This window comes from Vipera berus (assembly GCF_964194415.1).
Source record: "Vipera berus genome assembly, chromosome: 5".
NCBI classification, from domain to species: domain Eukaryota; kingdom Metazoa; phylum Chordata; class Lepidosauria; order Squamata; family Viperidae; genus Vipera; species Vipera berus.
In genome coordinates this window covers 100,777,069-100,798,555 of record NC_138207.1, presented here as the reverse complement: position 1 = coordinate 100,798,555, position 21,487 = coordinate 100,777,069, and the positions used below count along the sequence as shown (strand labels likewise).

At 42.2% G+C, this 21,487-nt stretch overlaps 3 protein-coding genes across 3 annotated transcripts in view; 2 read left to right on the top strand and 1 right to left on the bottom strand.

Annotated features, from left to right (window-relative positions):
- The window catches only part of COMTD1 (catechol-O-methyltransferase domain containing 1), a 581,650-nt gene that overhangs the window by 181,566 nt on the left and 378,597 nt on the right, over positions 1 to 21,487 (top strand). The gene's annotated exons all lie outside the window — the stretch shown is intronic.
- Positions 1 to 21,487, top strand: part of DUSP29 (dual specificity phosphatase 29) — a 280,314-nt gene that overhangs the window by 53,085 nt on the left and 205,742 nt on the right. The gene's annotated exons all lie outside the window — the stretch shown is intronic.
- KAT6B (lysine acetyltransferase 6B) overlaps positions 1 to 21,487 on the bottom strand; it is a 68,002-nt gene that overhangs the window by 34,884 nt on the left and 11,631 nt on the right. The window contains exons 3-6 of the mRNA XM_081329715.1: positions 17,265 to 17,373; positions 12,982 to 13,097; positions 12,473 to 12,554; positions 6,879 to 7,011 (exon numbers count right to left, since the gene is read on the bottom strand). Coding sequence (XP_081185841.1) covers positions 6,879 to 7,011; positions 12,473 to 12,554; positions 12,982 to 13,097; positions 17,265 to 17,373 — 440 coding nt within the window. The remainder of the gene's footprint in view (positions 1 to 6,878; positions 7,012 to 12,472; positions 12,555 to 12,981; positions 13,098 to 17,264; positions 17,374 to 21,487) is intronic.

The window sequence follows — 21,487 nt, the reverse complement described above, 5'->3', positions numbered from 1 at the left end:
AACTGTCTTGCTTAGCAACAGCAACAATTGTGGTCGCAAATCAAGGAGTACTTGTACAACAATCCTTCTACAGGTGCCACCTGCATGTAAACGAAATCATGTACGTCCGTCTTTCTCAACCTGGGTCAACTTTAAGATGGATGGATTTCAACTCCCAGAATTCTGCGAGTTGAAGTCCATCCATCTTAAAAGTTGCCCAGGTTGAGGAAGACGGACGTACTTCCTTTGCATAATGTCTTTCAATAAATGTGCTGGCAAAAGCTTACTACGACCATTTCCATTCTATTTCAGGCCTAGAACCTTGATAGTATTGTAGACGAAGCTAATTTTATTCTTAAAACTGCTTTATTTTTTGTTCATTTTGATGATGTGTAATAAGCACCAAGCTTGAAGGAAATATTTGCTAGCCACATCTAAGTTTTTGAATGAAAAGGAAAAATGAAAGGATCGTGAAGCATTCTGTACATTCAAGGTGCTGTAGATCCACACACAGGTAATGATGTCCTTTTACCAAGCTCCCAAAAAAGGATCCCTTTTTTTTTCTTCCCAAATTTTCTGCTGCTTCTTAAAAACAGTTAGAAAAACTTTCTCAGAGTAGGCATTATTCATCGTGGTTAAATTACATTAAATTCAGACTACACTTTAACATCGACTGAAACCCCTCCCCCACGTGGAGGTACCCTAGTCATTTCATGGCAAGAAACCTAATTAAGAAACAATTAAAAAAAGTGATTAAAAGATCCAAGTCCTAACACCTGCCTATAGTGGCAGCTTAAGAAAAAAAAAGCTGAGCACGCATTGATTTCCAGCCAGTCCGGTGAAACCTTAGATAGCCAGAAGTCAATTTATTCGTCACAGAGTGACAGAATGCTGTTCTCTAATAAATTCTGCCCAAATGTCAAACCGACAGGACAAGAAGTCAATCGTTCCAGTAAACCACCTTCTTTCTGAAGGAGGTCAGAGTGCATGGCCCAATTCTGAATTTAAAAACCCTGCAGGGAGACAGTTGCCTCCCTGAGGCTCCACACGGATTTGATAACCACGGTGGCAATTTACAGACCTAATCCAATATACAGTTAATAATACACTTTACGCAGCATAATATACAATTAGGACAGTTTAACCCTACTAATAAGAATGCTTTCATTGACTGTCTATGAGGCTGCATCTGGCAAATAAAATTCCTGCCTCAGGAGCACAGTTACAACTACAACATGCATCCAGAGGGTCACGACAGATAAGTTTTAAGTCAATTTACTCTATTAAGGCAACCACTATAAAAACAACATTCAGACAATATAGAGGAAGGCGATACTCCAAATGTAGCACGCTCTCATATAATACATATAGATTACTTACAAAAACACCACTTTTACACTGGCCATAAAACGCTACTTAAAGTAAATTAGTTCCTAAAGAAGAATGTCGTTCTATACACCATTAAGATCAAAATGCAAACACAGTAATTTATTTTTCTTCAACTGCAAAAAAGTGTGCCAGCCTAGCAAAACGTCACAGAGGCATAAATAAGATTAACAAAGGAAAACAGGCAGTGGGGAAGCGATGAGCGAGAAGCACTGAAATTTAGTGAGAAAGAGGATGCGGTTTGCTTACGGAAGCAGTGAAAGGTTAAAGAAATGACCTTTTAAGTAAATGTCAGACCCATCTCAACGGTGTTAGTGATTAAAAGGAGGATATTTCACTTTCTCGTTCATTTTACATGTAGGAATATCCACAGACAGGAAGAGTTATCCAACTGAAAATCAACAGAAAATTTTGTAAATACTTCAAATCAATTTAATCCCTTCGTACATCTCGCTGAATATTCAATATTCTATAGAAGGCACATCCCCCCTCCCTTAATGGGAGGAGGACAGGTGCCATTAACCGTCTTAGCGTGAAGAGGAAGGTCACAACCCAAGGGAGCCATTTGGCCCAAAGAAGGTGGTGGCATCCTTCCATTGCAGTCTTCTTTCTCACCTCCTACTAAGTTTATTAGCTACTCTCCCTGGGCAACGGCATTACTCTTCTCATCTTTCCACGTAGCTGTTTGAATATGTCAAGCCCTGGCATTAGCTATGAAGCTACGGTTGTGATTGATTTCTCTCTTTTTTAGATTTATTTTTTTTTAAAAATTCTGCCTTTATTATTTTATAAATAACTCAAGGCAGGGAACATGCCTAATACTCCCTACTTGTCTTTTCCCAACAACATCAGCCCTGATAGGTTGGTTGGGCTGAGCGAGAGGGGGACTGGCGCAAAGTCACGTCAGTCATTCATGTTTAAGGCGGGATTAGAACTCACTTTCTCCTGGTGATTGGCCCAAAGTCACCCAGCCAGTTTTTATGCTAAGACGGGACTAGAACTCACCTTCTCCTGGTGATTGGCCCAAAATCACCCAGCCAGTTTTTATGCTAAGACGGGACTAGAACTCACCTTCTCCTGGCGATTGGCCCAAAATCACCCAGCCAGCTTTCATACCTAAGGTAAAACTAGAACTCACCTTCTCCTGGTGATTGGCCCAAAATCACCCAGCCAGTTTTTATGCTAAGACGGGACTAGAACTCACCTTCTCCTGGTGATTGGCCCAAAATCACCCAGCCAGCTTTCATACCTAAGGCAAAACTAGAACTCACCTTCTCCTGGTGATTGGCCCAAAATCACCCAGCCAGTTTTTATGCTAAGACGGGACTAGAACTCACCTTCTCCTGGTGATTGGCCCAAAATCACCCAGCCAGCTTTCATACCTAAGGCAAAACTAGAACTCACCTTCTCCTGGTGATTGGCCCAAAATCACCCAGCCAGCTTTCATACCTAAGGCAAAACTAGAACTCACCTTCTCCTGGTGATTGGCCCAAAATCACCCAGCCAGCTTTCATACCTAAGGCAAAACTAGAACTCACCTTCTCCTGGTGATTGGCCCAAAATCACCCAGCCAGTTTTTATGCTAAGACGGGACTAGAACTCACCTTCTCCTGGTGATTGGCCCAAAATCACCCAGCCAGCTTTCATACCTAAGGCAAAACTAGAACTCACCATCTCCTGGTTTCTAGTCCGGTGCCTTCACAAAACTAGCTAATAACTTAGCAGATGCCAACAAGCTTCAGAAGCCATGTGTTTTCACATTATTGTTCAGGCCACAAAGGTAAATTAAGCAATATCATTTCCGTATCATTCCCTCAATGATGTGGGTCAGTTTGAGTTATCTACATATTTTTTTATATATATATATATATATATATATATATATATATATATATATATATATATATATATATATATATATATATATATATATATATATATATATATATATATATATATATATATATATATCATAGTTTTTTATGATTTGTCTTCATATTAATAATAAAAAAGAGAAAGAAAAGCAAATCAGGAAGATAATGATGGAGACAGATATACTGTCAAAAGGAAAAGAAAAAAAATGTACAAAAAGTGTTTTAACGAAAGAAGTAAAAAAATACAACAGCGATAAAAACGTAGTATGATATGTCACTGTCACAATAAATAGCTAGAATTCCAAAATAGCACTTTGTGGGAGACGTAATAAGGATTAAGCTTTTATAAAATACGCGTTTCCACAATGTCCTATACCTACTAAGTTTTAAGATAAAGCAGTATATGGATTTTGACAACCGGAATGGATTCTCCACACCCTTCCTAAAGACTGATGCCAAAGCAGCGGAAAGTTAAATAGATTAAAAATCAGACTGTGCTTGTCGTTTACAAGCAAATTGTCTAAACTACAGACATAAACTTTGCATAGGAACGTGTATTGAAATGTGGAACTCATTTAAACAGGAATAGAGTATTTTTTTTATTTTTATTTTAATTGCATTTATATCCCGCCCTTCTCCGAAGACTCAGGGCGGCTTACAAGCTTAGCAGTAGCCTTCATTCTATGTATATGCCTGCTTATTAGGGCTTTCACACACACACCCAAGCGGCATTATTACAAAGTCAGCTTAATTGCCCCCGACAATCTGGGTCCTCATTTTACCTACCTGGGAAGGATGGAAGGCTGAGTCAACCTTGAGCCTGGTGGGACTCGAACCTGCACTAATGGCAGGCAGCTGGTGTTACTTAAGGAGGCATTATTTTTTTTAATTCCATTTATATCCCGCCCTTCTCCGAAGACTCAGGGCGGCTTACAAGCTTAGCAGTAGCCTTCATTCTATGTATATGCCTGCTTATTAGGGCTTTCACACACACACACACCAAGCGGCATTATTACAAAGTCAGCTTAATTGCCCCCAACAATCTGGGTCCTCATTTTACCTACCTGGGAAGGATGGAAGGCTGAGTCAACCTTGAGCCTGGTGGGACTCGAACCTGCACTAATTGCAGGCAGCTGGTGTTACTTAAGGAGGCATTAGCCCACTGCTCCACCAAGGCTCTAATATACTGTATAGTACTTAAAATAAAATTTGCATTAGATATAGGTGTTGTTTTTTTAACATAAAGAAGGTTAACACTCACAACGTGTTTCTGTCTCATCTGAGAACCAATTTTCTGGTCTTCTCAGTTGTGACTGTGGCAATATAACCGCCCACACTCTAAGCACAAACACAGAGTTGTCTGCTTCTTTGGGATGAAGAGCCAGGGGTCTTCCAACTCTGGCCCTTTTACGACTGGTGGACTTCAACTCCCGGGCGTGCCTGGCTGAGGAATTCTGGTAGTTGAAGTCCACCAGTCATAAAAGGGCCAGAGTTGGAAGACCCCCCTGGGTAAGAGCCTCCGATGCTCTTACTTTGCCTTGGGGCAGGCTGTCCCCATTTCCTCTTGCTTTAGAAAACAAGAGTTAGGGGTGGAGGACCAGATAAGCCACGAAGGAAGCTGTTCTGCCAAACAACACGTGCATCGAACAAAACAAATTCCAAGGCACTTTTTAAAATAACGTGATTTTTAAAGTGACAATAAAGTTATTATTCCTGTTCTGTCTTGTTCTATTCTATTCTATAACCTGTTTCCTTGTTTCTGTTTCCATTCCATATTCTATTCTATTCTATTCTATTCTATTCTATTCTATATTCTATTCTACAATCTGTCTTCTATTCTATTCTATTCTATTTCATTCTATTCTATTCCATTCCATTCCATTCCATTCTACAATCTGTCTTCTATTCTATTCTATTCTATTCTATTCTATTCTATTCCATTCTATTCTACAATCTGTCTTCTATTCTATTCTATTCTATTCTATTCTATTCTATTCTATTCTATTCCATTCCATTCTATTCTACAATCTGTCTTCTATTCTATTCTATTCTATTCTATTCTATTCTATTCTATTCTATTCTATTCTATTTTATTCCATTCCATTCCATTCTATTCTACAATCTGTCTTCTATTCTATTCTATTCTATTCTATTCTATTCTATTCCATTCCATTCCATTCCATTCTATTCTACAATCTGTCTTCTATTCTATTCTATTCTATTCTATTCTATTCTATTCTATTCTATTCTATTCTATTCTATTCTATTCTATTCTATTCTATTCTATTCTACAATCTGTCTTCTATTCTATTCTATTCTATTCCATTCTATTCTATTCCATTCCATTCCATTCTATTCTACAATCTGTCTTCTATTCTATTCTATTCTATTCTATTCTATTCTATTCTATTCTATTCTATTCCATTCCATTCTATTCTACAATCTGTCTTCTATTCTATTCTATTCTATTCTATTCTATTCTATTCCATTCCATTCCATTCCATTCCATTCCATTCCATTCCATTCCATTCCATTCTATTCCATTCCATTCCATTCCATTCTATTCTACAATCTGTCTTCTATTCTATTCTATTCTATTCTATTCTATTCTATTCTACAATCTGTCTTCTATTCTATTCTATTCTATTCTATTCTATTCTATTCTATTCTATTCCATTCCATTCCATTCCATTCCATTCCATTCTATTCTATTCTATTCTACAATCTGTCTTCTATTCTATTCTATTCTATTCCATTCCATTCTATTCTACAATCTGTCTTCTATTCTATTCTATTCTATTCTATTCTATTCTATTCCATTCCATTCCATTCCATTCCATTCCATTCCATTCTATTCTATTCTATTCTACAATCTGTCTTCTATTCTATTCTATTCTATTCCATTCCATTCTATTCTACAATCTGTCTTCTATTCTATTCCATTCCATTCCATTCCATTCCATTCTACAATCTGTCTTCTATTCTATTCTATTCTATTCTATTCTATTCTATTCTATTCTATTCTATTCTATTCTATTTTATTCCATTCCATTCCATTCCATTCCATTCCATTCTATTCTACAATCTGTCTTCTATTCTATTCTATTCTATTCTATTCTATTCCATTCCATTCCATTCCATTCTATTCTACAATCTGTCTTCTATTCTATTCTATTCTATTCTATTCTATTCTATTCTATTCTATTCCATTCCATTCCATTCTATTCTACAATCTGTCTTCTATTCTATTCTATTCTATTCTATTCTATTCTATTCTATTCTATTCTATTCTATTCTATTCCATTCCATTCTATTCCATTCCATTCTATTCTACAATCTGTCTTCTATTCTATTCTATTCTATTCTATTCTATTCTATTCTATTCTATTCTATTCCATTCCATTCCATTCTACAATCTGTCTTCTATTCTATTCTATTCTATTCTATTCTATTCTATTCTATTCTATTCTATTCTATTCTATTCTATTCTATTCTATTCTGCGTTCTCTTTTCCTCTAGTCTAGTCTATCCGTCAAACAGCTTACAGTGGAATGGGGAAAATTATTATTAATCTCATTTTAAAAAGGTCACAAGGAAGGGATCTCCTTAACAGAAAGAAAAACAAGGCAGAATACTTACAACATTTGTTGCTTTAGTTTGTTTTTGGGTCGTCCGATAGGCTTCGTGTAGCGTCGCCTTATCTGGGAAGCGCGCTCGTGAAGCAATCTCCGTCCCTTTTTCTTGGGCCTGCAGACTTGGCAAAGCCACATGCCTGGATTCAACACGAAACAGAGCCTGTTAATCCTGCCGCTGCCTCTCCGCCCTCAGGACGGGCTTCCCAGTCAACCGACCGAGGAGAGACAACAGACAGTTCGCTCCTCTTGCACCAGGCTAAAACCCAAATGACAGGCCGCCCTCTTGACACAAAGATGAACCCGTGAACAGCCAGATACTAGTTCACGTATTCACACCCCGCAGGTCAACGTGTTATCCGTGCATTTCAAGCTCGGTATGCAAAGACATGCTGGCAGGTATCAACACCCTACGGCAGGGGTGTCAAACTCAATTTCATTGAGGGCCAAATCAGCATTGCGGTTACCCTCAAGGGGCCGGGTGGGTATGGCCTGGGTGGGTGTGGCCTACTGGGTGGGCGTGGCTAGAGTGCGTATGGCCTACTGGGTGGGCGTGGCTAGAGTGCGTATGGCCTACTGGGTGGGCGTGGCTAGAGTGCGTATGGCCTACTGGGTGGGCGTGGCCAGCTCTACATGGTTTGCATCAAGGGTGCCTATGGGGGCCTGGGCAGGAGTGGGACAGATCTGAGGGTCTCTGGCGGAAGGAGGGTCTCTGGGCCAGGGCCAAGGCAGTGGGGGCCGTTCCCTCACTGTTTCCAGGATGGCTTCGCGGGCCACATGAAACCACTTCGCGGGCCTGATCTGGCCCCCGGGCCTTGTGTTTGACATGTCTGCCCTACGGTAACTAGATTTTTTTTCCCCCAGCAACGAAAAAGACAGCAGATGACTCTTTCTCAAAAGAAGTTCTATTTACAGATGCCAATGGATGAGCCTATTTGTAGCTCAGGGCTGAACTGTGGGGCCCTTGGTCCTCTCCTAGTTTGGCTGTTTCCTTACAGACCTTTCATGACCAAACTAGGCAACGTCACAGTGCTAAAAGGGAGATCCTCTCTACTCTCTGCACGTCGATTGCTGGTGAGAAGGTATTTCGGACCTTGTTCTTTCCTTTCCGGCTCTTTTTAATGACATGTAGATGTTGTTTATCTTACGGGCCTGCTGATGTCCGATTCGTATTGCGTGCCCAGCTTTCAAGAATTCCCTGGCGGTTTTTGGACCTGGTTTGATCTAGGATGCTCACAGTTCCCCAGTTGAAACTATGGTTAAGTCTCTTCACGCGTTGTGAAATTAAGATTTTAGATTTAGATTTTATTAGATCTATATACCGCCCTTTCCCGAAGGACTCAGGGCGGTTTACAGGGCATTTTAAAATCATACCAATACAAAATACAAAGTTAAAAAGACAAATAAAAGATTAAATTATCCCTGAAAATAAAACCCAGTTAAAATTCTCAGCCTGGGTCAGAGAGCTCAAAGAGCCAAGTCTTCAGGTCTCGGCGGAATGAACGTAGGTCAGGGGTAGTCCTGAGCTCCATGGGCAGCTGGTTCCAGAGGGCAGGCGCACCCACAGAAAAGGCCCTCCCCCTGGGTGTTATCCGCCGGCAATCTTTTACCGGCGGCACCCTGAGAAGACCCTCCCTCTGCGAGTGCACTGGACGAAAGGAGCTTGATGCTGGCAGCAGTGTTCCCTCAAATATCCCGGACCCAAGCCATGTAGGGCTTTATAGGTCATCACCAGCACCTTGAACCTCACCCGGAGGGCAACCGGAAGCCAATGCAGCCCACGGAGTAGAGGTGTTACATGGGAGTATCGGGAAACCCCCATCACAACTCGCGCGGCCGCATTCTGCACCAGTTGAAGCCTCCGAGTGGTCCTCAAGGGCAGCCCCATGTAGAGAGCGTTGCAGTAGTCTAAACGGGAGGTCACGAGCGCATGAGTGACTGTGCGTAGGGCATCTCGGTCCAGGTAGGGTCGCAACTGGCGCACCAGGCGAACCTTGGCAATTAAGATGTTTTCATCATGTCTTTTGCCAGTCTTCTCTCCTACACGGTGGTTGTTACAGTCCATGCACTGTATTTTGTACACGACTCCTGTTTTGTTCCTTCTTTCCGGGGCTGCTGGATAAATGGTTCACTTAGGATGTTTTGGATAGCTCTAGTTGGTTTGTGTGCTATGGTGATCCCTTATTCACACATTAAATGTATTTTTTTAAAAAAATAAAATTGAGATGGTTTAGCCTACGCATCATATGAACTCTCAATGATTTTCAATATTTTATGGTAAACAACCACCACAAAGTAGGTGCAGAGTATAAGCTCCTATTTTAAACAACTCCCAGACAATTTTATCCTTTCCTTTGGGGACTATGTTTTGAGGCCACGTTCCCTGTCTTTCACGCCAGGTATTGATCACGTGGGACTTGCTATTATCTATCAGGCTTTACTGAAATAACAAAGATGCTTCGTGACAGATTTTGATGGAAGCAGGTTAGGTTTTCATAGCTAAAGTGCCGAATGGACAGCAGAGCCTAAACTGCTTGAAACCACAAATTGAAAGCTGGGGTTCTTCCAACTATTGCATTCTTTGGGAAATGTGGAAGGCTGCATATTCTACACATCTGTAAGACAGCAGAAATACATTTATTCAACCTGGGAATGATGAAAGAGTCCGTGTAGGTGTGGACTAAAAACTCAGCTCTCCTATTCTGATATTTTTCTATCAACAAGGCCCTGAACAAAAAGCAGCCCTCCCTCACAATCTTCCTCAGTGTGTAAAGAAAGGAACACACACACACACACAAACACACACAAACACACTTCTATTACAGTCTATTACTCCTTCTGCGGTACACCTGAGTAGGACGCTTGACATTCCAAGGTATGTATCTTCTGTGCACAAGACACAAGATACAATTTTTCAGTGTCAATCAACCAAAAGGGGTCAATTAGACCAAAAAAAAGCCTGGCCAGTCCCTGGGGCCCTTCCCTGCCCTCCCTTTGGGGGTTTCCAGGGCTCCTTGTGGGGGGAATTGAGGCAGGCCGAGCCCTGGAAACCGGCCTCTCCCCCACAGCTCAGCCAGGGGCGGATCCGGCCCAGCCCTGGGGGACGAGAAGACGCGGAGAGGGAAAAGTCCAGCCGAGGACCGAAGTCCTCAGCTTTACGGGAGGAAACAGTAGGGGAAGACAGCGGTTGACAGTACAGGAAGTCCTCGTCTTACAACAATTCATTTAGTGACTGCTCAGAGTTACAACGGCAATGGAAAAAATGTGACCGTTTTTTGCACCTACAGCCCCTGCAGGATCCCCCGTGGTGACGAGATCAGAAGCTTAGCAACTGGCTCATAGGTATGATGGTCACAGCGTCCCCGGGGTCATTCTACTCCGCGAGCTGCATTGGCTTCCGGTTGCCCTCCGGGTGAGATTCAAGGTGCTGGTGATGACCTATAAAGCCCTAAATGGCCTGGGTCCGGGATATCTGAGGGAACACCTGCTGCCGGCATCAAGTTCCCTTCGTCCAGTGCGCTCCCACAGGGAGGGTCTTCTCAGGGTGCCACCGGTAAGAGATTGCCGGCGGGTAACACCCAGGGATAGGGCCTTCTCAGTGGGGGCGCCTGCCCTTTGGAACCAGCTGCCAGTGGAGCTGAGGACTGCCCCTGACCTCCGTTCATTCCGCCGGGGCCTGAAGACCTGGCTCTTCGAGCTCTCTGGCCCAGGCTGAGGATTAATCTTATTTTAACTGGGGTTTTATTTATGCAGGGACAAATATAATTTTTTTTTTAATTTGTTTTTAACTTTTGTATCTTGGTTTTTTAATCACCCTGTAAACCGCCCTGAGTTCTTCGGGAAAGGGCGGTATATAAATGTAATAAAATAAAATAAAATAAATTCACCTGATCCCCTTTTGCCACCTTCCCTCCAGCAAAGTCAGTGGGGAAGCCAGATTCACTTAACAACCGGGTTACTAACGGAACAACTACAGTTGACTCCCTTAACCGCTGTGGCCAGGGAGGGCATAAAATGGGGCAACATTCACTTAATTAACTGTCTTGTTGAGCAGCAAAAAACTTGGGCTCGGCTGTCGCCATAATTCGAGGTCTGCCTGTACTTTAAATAGACCTAAGTGATAAGTGAACACTGTAGTTGAATGTAATAGAGCCAGAGTGTAGGGTATTGGAGCAATAAGTTATTAATGTTTTTTATTGGCCTTTGTTTGTTTCATTTGTCTAGCCGCCCATCTCAATCTCCGTTTCTAGAACTGGGTAGAATGCAGAATAAAACAGCATAACAAATAAGGTTAGTTCTTGTGAACAAGGGGGAAAAAAAACCACCCCAAAATAAACTCATTTAGTGTATAGTATGAAACCGTGGCGTAAGGTAACAGCCCTAGTTGGAGAGCTCATAGAAAGAGGATACGTGCCACTCATGGTCTGTGTGTGTTATAGAGAAATCTTTGAGTCAGATGTGTAAATGTGTGATAAATCCTCCTTGGCAAGATAAGCTGCTCATTTTTAAAAGCTGTTTTTATTCTAAGCTTTTGATTAATTATCCAGCTGAAGGTATTGGAAAGGAGCAGCACAGGAGACTTTGACATAAAGAGAAGGAATTTCCAGCGCTGAAATAAACAGCACGAAATCAAAATATAACCCACCTTATCAGCAGCAAAATGCTGATTAGACTAATGATTATCATGTTAAGTTTCAAGGTAGAGCGAGCAAATTTTAACACATTTTTTCTTCCCAAGTACCGTTAATTTTATAAAACACGAAGGCAGAGAATAGCCCCATCCCTACGAAGCGGTGGCCAAGAGACCCAGCAGGGAAGCCAGACTAACTAATCTTTCAACTATCATCAATCAAGCCTACATTTAACAGTTCAGTTCTAGGTGGTGCAATTTCCTTAATTATCCGTATTGAAGATTCATTCGTAATTCTAGAAGCAGTCATGAAGCAAAAGTTTCCAGATTGTATTACAAGGAGAATAAGGGAAGAAAGAATCGTGCAGCAAAGCTGAACAGGGCTAGACGCATTTATGTCTCATTGAGCATTATTTAGCATATCATCGAAACATTAACCAAGGCCCTTAAAAAGGAGGGTTTCATGGCATGCCTAAATTTTAAAAGTGTTATGAATGCAATTAGTAATTTTTAATTTTTTAAATTTTAACTCCATTTATATCCCGCCCTTCTCCGAAGACTCAGGGCGGCTTACAAGCTTAGCAGTAGCCTTCATTCTATGCATATGCCTGCTTATTAGGGCTTTCACACACACCCCAAGCGGCATTATTACAAAGTCAGCTTAATTGCCCCCAACAATCTGGGTCCTCATTTTACCTACCTCGGAAGGACGGAAGGCTGAGTCAACCTTGAGCCTGGTGGGATGCGAACCTGCACTAATTGCAGGCAGCTGGTGTTACTTAAGGAGGCATTAGCCCACTGCTCCACCAAGGCTAAATAAAGGTAAAATAAAGCAAGGGCAGAGGTGCTTCAAATGTCCAGCATGCTCAGTCGTAAGCACACACTGGATTCCACATAAGCATCTCTTGGAACCACTTAGCGACGGCCTAAGCGAACGAGCCTCCGAGGCTCACAGATTTGGCCAAACTCACCTTTTGGCATTCGAGAAAGTGGCGGGTCACAGCACTCCATGTGGAAACCTCTGTCACAAGAGTCACAGAAAAGCATATTATCCTGAAGGAGAGAAAGGGGGGAGGGGGGGAATAAATAAAAGGAATTTTAAATAAGTAGTCGGCACATTCATGGCCCAAGGCTCTTATTAAATGATCAGCTGGGCTACCCGGCTAGGTCTCGTTCCCTGTCATTCTTTTCATGTAAATATTTTAGAATAGAATGTAGAATAGGATATTCTTTATTGGCCGAGTATGACTGGACACACAAGGAATTTGTCTCTGGTGCATTAAATATTTAGATAAATATGTAATGATATTTAACAATTTTATTATAAATTAACACTGGGGGCAGTCCTGATAATAGTTATAGGGAAGGTGATATATAAATATCTGAAATACAATTAGTATACATTCCAATATGAGTAGAAAATACTAGCATTTATGTATTAGTCCCATATGAGCCAAATGGGATATAAAATTTTACTTACTGCATTTTTGCCTTGGATTCTGCAGGCGCTGCACGTCTTGCACTCGATACACTGCCATCTTAAGGCCTTCACGTTCGTTGTTAACTCCAAACAAAATTTAAGACAGGATGGGTGTCCTATTAAACAACCAAGAAGTACAACATTTATTTTAAGCGTTCTGTTGCAATAGAAACAATGGTCCAGGAAGTTCTCAACTTACAACGGTAGCGGAATTGTGGCTGTTAAGCCATCGAGGCTGCCTCGTGTGACTGGACCTGATTTTGTTGTTGTTTTGTTTTTACATTTTTTTGTAGTGATCACTAAGCAAAAACCTCGATCGTTAAGCTAATCAGTTATCTATGGACTTCAACTCCCAGGGCTCCTGAGCCAACCAGGCTCAGTCGAAGTCCACAGGTGGTAACGTGGGCACAGCCCTGCTCCAGGGGAATAAAAGAATAAAAACCACGTCCCTGCGTCTTGCCTGGCAATCCCATCCCCAGATCTAAATGTCCAGTGCAACAAGAAGAAGAAAATAACTGGACAAGGGGAGGGGGGCAAATCCTATTAACTACAGTAGATATAATTACTTCTAAATTAAATCTTCATTTCTTAGGAGGCTACCTGAAAAAAAATGCAACCCCCCCCTGCCTTAACCAACGCACAGAAGACACAAGGCATGGCTTCTCTTCGCAAACCTTTCGTTTTTAGATAGTTGAGGCCTTAAAAAAACAGGGACATCTGCTCTGCCGCCAGAGACTTAGCCCTATAATGCAAGTGAACTACTGGATGCCAGATGTAGGGTTGAGCTGTCACATCTGTATCCTGCCTCCTGGACTACCTGGGCCTTTGATCTCATCCAAGCATAGCTTTTCTTACATTTTACAGGCCTGCATCCCTCGTGAAACAGATGCAGCCGTAAAAAGATAAAAGTATCTTTTACAGACGTTCGTCTGTGAAGCACATGAACTTTGACAAATGAAAGTCCTATAAGAAAATACACGCAAAATAAAATTAGTCATTTCCACTGGTACATTAGTGAGGGTCCCTTCTTAGATGCATTTTGAGAACCACACTACGCAGTATTTCTTTCACACTGAGCAGCGCTTATTTCATACTTTCCTCTGTCGATTGCCTAGTAATTAGAGCTGGGCATACTTAAAAAATGATCGGGAAGCTGCATTCCACCCCCTGAGAGAGTCAGTGATTTTCTGAAACAGCCACCTCTGGTTTCAAGGTTCTGCGTGAACCCGGGAAAAACTGTGTCTACCCTTAACACATTCAAGTCAGAGCTGCTTTAGTGAGTGAAGGGGTTGCGTTTGTGTTCCCCTGCCTTCTAAATCACTCGTTCCAAACAGAAGCACCCACGGGTGTCAAGATGAAACCCCACCCCATTTTAAGATCCAGTGATACAACACCGAAAAAGGGCCAAAACCTTTAATTGCACGGTGACAGATGTCATCCTGACTTTTGGGTCGAGTACTCTGCTTTTAAATCATTTTTAAAGCTTGTGCAGCCCTCCAAACCGTCACAATCGCATTTCTGAAAACACTTTCTGTTCTGTTTAACCCATTTCAGAATTTGCACTAAGGCGTCCTTGGTATGAGAGTGAGGAAGACTAAGTATGGGTGCTGCTCGTTATGAATGGACAACGGGTTTGCCCTCTTTCGTACCCTCTGGGTAAAAATTCTAGCTGGAGGCTCTTTGCACGAGGTCTTCAAACTTGGCCCTTTTATTTATTTATTTTTATTTTAATTCCATTTATATCCCGCCCTTCTCCGAAGACTCAGGGCGGCTTACAAGCTTAGCAGTAGCCTTCATTCTATGTATATGCCTGCTTATTAGGGCTTTCACACACACCCCCAAGCGGCATTATTACAAAGTCAGCTTAATTGCCCCCAACAATCTGGGTCCTCATTTGACCTACCTGGGAAGGATGGAAGGCTGAGTCAACCTTGAGCCTGGTGGGACTCGAACCTGCACTAATTGCAGGCAGCTGGTGTTACTTAAGGAGGCATTAGCCCACTGCTCCACCAAGGCTCTGGCTTGTGGACTTCAACTCCCAGAATTCCTCAGCCAGGCACCCGTGTTTGAAGACCCCTGCTCTTTGCCCTCCCTCACGGCAAGATTCACAGAGCCAAGGAAGCTGCTTCCGGTTGTGTCCCTCAATCAATCCCCATTCGGGTTATGCAGCCTGTCCGTCTCCTTCTTCACTCATAGACAAAAAAAAAATAAATGCACTCAGTATAGAACAGAACTAGCATCTATTTTCCCCAACATTTCCTTGACTCCTGTCGCAAGCTCTGGATTTGGTTATGGAAAACATTTAAGAAAAAAATGTCGATTCCTCTCTTTCCCTTTGATTTCTTTTTATTTTCCATCAGGATCTAGAGACCATGGTCTGTTCTACTTCTTTATACTGGGTGGTTTTCAAAGAAATCTTCCGCTGGACGAACTTCAGATTAAAAAGAAAAGGGGAAAAGAGGCAAGAGGAAAGTTATCATAAAACGTATAGGGAACGGTGGCTGGAATTGGGTATGTGTAGTTTAACGAAGAGAAGGACGAGGGGGGGACAGGATAGCAGCCTTCCAGTATCTCAGGGGCTGCCCCAAAGAAGAGGGAGTCAAGCTATTTTCCAAAGCACCTGAAAGCAGGACAAGAAGCAATGGATGGAAACTAGTCAAGGAGAGAAGCAACCTAGAACTAAGGAGAAACTTCCTGACAGTTAGAACAATTAACCTGTTGTGATTCAGGGTCAGCCTGTGGGTTCGGCAGTTGGGTAGGACGACTCAGAGGAGGAGGAGGAGGGGGGTGTTGAAGAGCTTGCTGATGATGGCCTTGAGGCTCCGCAGAGCCCTCAGCCAGGCCCCTCCCACCTGGTCACGACGGAGACCCAGCTGTGTGAGCCTGACAGCGTGGATGAAGATGACCCACAGCTGGCCCTGTTCAAGGATGCCCGACGCAGGAGGCAGTCAATCAGGAGTAAACAGAGGAAGGCAATGAGGCACCTCGGAAGGAGGCAGAGAGAAGCCACGCCCTGAACTGTATAAAAGGGGAATGCGTGGGAGGGCTGGTTTGCTGAAGGCAACCGTTTGAATAGCTCCTGTTTCATGGTTCGTGTTTGCTCTCTTTGCTCTGTGTTTTTATGTTAATAAATTTGGCAGGCTTAATTCCAGCCTCTTGCCTTCTTGTAAAAGGGGTTGTCCCTGCCTTTTCTGCAGGGCCGGTAGCAGGCTGGTACAGAACATAACCAGTGGAATAACCTGCCTCCAGAAGTGGTGAATGCTCCAACTCTGGAAGTTTTTAAGAAGAGACTGGCCAGCCACTTGTCTGAAATGGTATAGGCTTTCCTGCCTGAGCAGGGGGTTGGACTAGATGACCTCCAAGGTCCCTTCCAACTTATTATGATTATAAATGGAATGGGTAAAACAAGAGAAATGTTTAATTAAGAAATGACGGGGGGGGGGAATGGAGCTCGCTGAAGCAGTGATCAAAAAAGGACCTGAAGTCAGTGCAGAAGTGAATCACGTAACCACCACCAAGACAGGAGCTCAAATAAAGATTCCTAAAGCCAGCCGCAAAGGCATGCAGACTTCCTTGCGTGATCCACTATGAGTAAAATATATCCCATAACCAATGGAAAAATAGTTCAGTTTCCCAAGGTGCTCTGTCTGAGATTTCAAGATAACAGGGGTTAAGAATCAGTGGATTTAGCCAAAATGGACTTTATCCGATCGAGCACTGTATGTTGTGGCTTAAAGAAAGACAAGAAGTTTCTTATTACACGATCTGGGTTACTTGTCTGCTGGGCGAAAAAAATGTCTGGGTCGTGTCTAACTACCCTGCTGGATTTCTGTCACTATCCCAAGCGACTTCCTTTCGATTTTCTTCTTCTACTACCCCACTTTTTCTCTCTCTTCTCTTTCCATTGCAGCTCCAGTAATGGCTGTGAACACAGAATCTCTCTCCCTCAAAAACGACGCTCTTGGTGAATCTGATGAAATCCACAAAACAACCCATTTCTTAGCCTTTAACGCACCGCAAAGCGTCCGCCCTACTCAGCCCACCCAGCTCACTCCACTGCTTGTCTCAGGTAGATGACATACTCAACCTTTCATTTTTAAAAGACTAAAACGGACAGCAGGCATTCCAAAATGCTACCTCTGGGTGGAAGGAACCTCGGAGGGAATCCCACTCACTTGCGCCCTCCTGGGAACGGAGTTCTCCATCCATCCATTAGGGGCATCTTGGCAGGACCCTCAATTTGCAAATATAAAGATGTGCCTCGGCCAGACCGACTGACTTACCGCTGCTACCGCAGTCAGCGCAGGAGAGCAGTTCCTCCGGCTTTTTCTCACGGTTTGACTCTTTTGTCCCCAAACAGAAGCTACATATGGGAATGGGATCAGCCCGGGGCTACGGAAAGAAGGGTGAGATTCATAGTTAGTTCTCTTCCAAAGAACTGTTCCCTTTTTTCTTGACCTCAGTGGATTAGGATTGCGGTTTGGATTCCTTCTTTATTGGCAGAAACAAACATTTTTAAGTTCAAATACTTTAATTCTTGTTCCCAGGATGTTATTCATTCCTAACAACTAGGAATAAATTTGGCCCAAATTTAGAATTATTCTTCGTATCATTCTAGACCAGGGGTGGGATTCAAATACGGGAACAACCGGTTCTCCCGTGTGGATGCCGCTTCCGGAAGTCCATTCTGGGCCTGGGCCACAAAAAATTAGCCACTGGTTCTGCCGAAAAAGCCAGTTCCTCCGGATTTTTCTCACGGTTTGACTCTTTTGTCCCCAAACAGAAGCTACATATGGGAATGGGATCAGCCCAGGGCTACGGAAAGAAGGGTGAGATTCATAGTTAGTTCTCTTCCAAAGAACTGTTCCCTTTTTTCTTGACCTCAGTGGATTAGGATTGCGGTTTGGATTCCTTCTTTATTGGCAGAAACAAACATTTTCTCTTTTATAATTTTGTAAGTTCAAATACTTTAATTCTTGTTCCCAGGATGTTATTCATTCCTAACAACTAGGAATAAATTTGGCCCAAATTTAGAATTATTCTTCGTATCATTCTAGACCAGGGGTGGGATTCAAATACGGGAACAACCGGTTCTCCCGTGTGGATGCCGCTTCCGGAAGTCCATTCTGGGCCTGGGCCACAAAAAATTAGCCACCGGTTCTGCCGAAGTGGTGCGAACCGGCTGAATCCCACCACTGATCTAGACCTCATAGGTACGTATTAGGAAACAGGAATTGTTTCCAGCATAGGAAAGGGAAGTATCCTAGATGCACGAAAAACCAGCTCCTCTCCTCTGCAGCTGAAAGAGGAAACCTTCATCGTTATCAAGAGATACAGACGAAACATGGTAACTTACAGCCCTCCCAGGCTCACTGGGACAGCTACGTGTGTTAACACTGGAGGGTGCATAATTCACAAGTCAGCATACACTTACCTGGGAGTAAATCTTATTATAATCATTGGAGGTGACACATATTCCTGAAATTAGCTCCAAGTTGCGTTTGGGAACAGGAGGAATTTTAAACATTTAGGCTTTGCAATATGTTTGAATTGTATGAAATCCACATTCAAATTGTGCAGATACATTTAATTTTTCAGTTCAACTTTTTTATATACATACAGAATTCCTGGCCTTTAAAGGAAGAGTTGCAATTGTCCTTTTCTTTCAGATACTCACATAGTCTCTAAAGTTTTATAAAAGGGTATGTAACTCGTGACCTCTCGCCTTGACTACTGTAATGCTCTCTACTTGGGGCTTCCCTTGAAGACCACTCGGAGGCTCCAACTGGTACAGAATGCGGCCGCGAGAGTTGTCTTGGGAGTTTCCCGGTACTCCCATGTTACACCTTTGCTCCGCGAGCTGCATTGGTTACCAGTTGTCTTCCGGGTGAGGTTCAAGGTCTTGGTTATGATCTTTAAGTCCTTACATGGCATGGGTCCGGGTTACCTCAGGGACCACCTGCTGCCGGCGTCAACTCCCCTCCGCCCTGTGCGTTCCCACAGAGAGGGCCTCCTCAGTGTGCCTCCGGTCAGGGAATGCCGACTGGTGGCCCCCAGGGGGAGGGCCTTCTCTGTGGGCGCTCCGGCATTATGGAATCAACTGCCGGTGGAGCTCCGGATGTCATCAGACCTCCGAACCTTCCGCCGCGGCCTGAAGACCCACTTATTTGAATTAGCTGGTCTGGCCTGATGGGGGAATATGGGTTTTAAATTGTTGTTCTTAGTATTGTATTATTGTTTTTTTAACTGGGCATTGGTTTAATCTTTTTTAACATTTGTATTGTTATTTATATATGCCCTGTGAACCGCCCTGAGTCCCTAGGGAGAAGGGCGGTATACAAATTAAATAAAACCTAAACCTAAACCTAACTTCCTTGTCCAGGTCAACGAAGATGCCTCAGTAAGACAGATAGTTGTTACCAATAGTACTTCCACTGACACTTCAGCCGTAATCAATTACAACTATTTAAACAAGGTCGAGCACTCAGCATTTAATCTGAGGTATTCTTAAATATAATACTGTTGGGTCACCTTAAAACAAGCCAACGGAGGCCTGGAGCCCGCTTAATATTTAAACAGAGTCATTCACATCTGTTTTCATCCGAGAGCAAAGTTATTGTACATCACTTGAAGCAGCTCATTAATATACTCTCTGCATCTTTCAGAGGTTGTAGGAATTGCAAAGCTTTTAGAAGCATCTGTCATAAACTCTAAACAGCGCAGCTAGACGTGCATACTTCTTTTCTTTATTAGCTCGTCAAATAATCAACCTTATTTAATCTAAGCAAAAAGAATGGAACTTTAAATGAAAATAACCAATTACTTTTGATATCAGCCTTTTTCATCATTCGACTCATCTCTTTAGGTGGCTCACTTGATGGCAAGTGTTCCAAAAAAGTATTATCCACTCATAATTAAACTGAACAGCTGTCATGTTCAATTACAAATCTGTAGAGTTTTCTCCTTTAACTTGAAATACGTAGTTTTTAATTGAAGTTTGATCAAATATTTGAACAGCAGGCATTTTAATGATTCTCTCACTGCATTAATGAAGAAGGCAAACTATACAACCGCCATGTACCATCGTATAAATAATAATGATCTTATTTGCACAAAGCTACTTAGGTTTATTCTTAATATGTTATTAGCACTCAGAATCAAAGCAACAAAGATAAAATAAAAATAGTAAAAATAGTAAACCAATCTGGGGGTATAAAGTCCAGGTACCGTATATGTCAGCATGCAATCAGATTATTGATTGATCATAAACTAAGCGGGATCAAACCTCATTAAGACCTAAACGGGAGACTACTTGGAACTGCAATGTCCCCATTCCCTCTCAGAGACGTCTTCCTTGTTAGCTGTTTCTTAATTAAAACACTGAACATCCACTGTGTTTATGACATTATGAAATGTCATACACAAATGTGTAGTATATAATTGTGAGCAAACCAGAAGCCCTTCAAACATTGTACTTGCATTATAATTTGTGTTACCCAACTGCACAGAAGTTCCTTGAAAGTTTAATAACAACAGGTCGGCTGTCAAATCATCGTCATCCGTGGAAGATAAATCAGCTTTGAAGGGGCGTTAAATAGAATAGACATAACCCAACTACTTAAATCATCAACTAAAAGCCATCATAAAAGAGGTCTAATAAATAACCTACCTAAAAGAAATATCATTAAGACAATGAATATAAGAATGTGTCGTATCACTGGCTTGGACACTGCAAGAAATAGAGAAAAATTCTAAGGCAGATTTTAGCACTGCCTTTCCTGTCTAAGCCCATCTGGTTGTTTGTTCCAAAATGTTTTTCTACTTTCTCTGACCTTACAAATGTCATCTGTACAATTCTCCAATACACGTTTGGCATTGTTCTTGTATGCTGCAGGAGCAACATTACTCCTCCACCATTCTCCATTCAAACTGGAACAACATAAATATTATACTAATTCATTTCTATACCATTTTTCCTAAAGTGTTCGGGGGCTTGGCTGGTCTTACGCTCATCCATTTCCCACTCAAAATCACATTTACATCTACCTGTCTTGTTCAGTGAAGACTGTTCCCCGAACTACTGCCTCTTTAGCTGTGAGGATTTTATGCACCTTCCAATAATTAATTCAATCATTGTCAGATATGTAACAGCTGCTCTTTTTATCTGCAGAGGGCAGAAGCTCTGGCAGGAGAGAAAAGTGGAACCAGCAATACAACATTTCATTCATTCATTCATTCATTCATTCAATTCATTCATTCATTCTGGACAGGGAAGCAATTTCCTCTCCGTGGAATTATGTGTAATTATGTAAATATTCCGCTCCATGTGGTTTTGGTCACCACACATTGCAAAAAAAATGTTCAGACTTTGGAAAAAGTGCAGAGAGGATCAAAGGCCTGGAGACAAAAACGTAGGAAGAACGGTGGCAGGATTTGGGAATGGCCAGTCTAGAGAAAAGAAGGACTAGCGGGGACATGATAGCAGGATTGCAGTATTTGAGGGGCT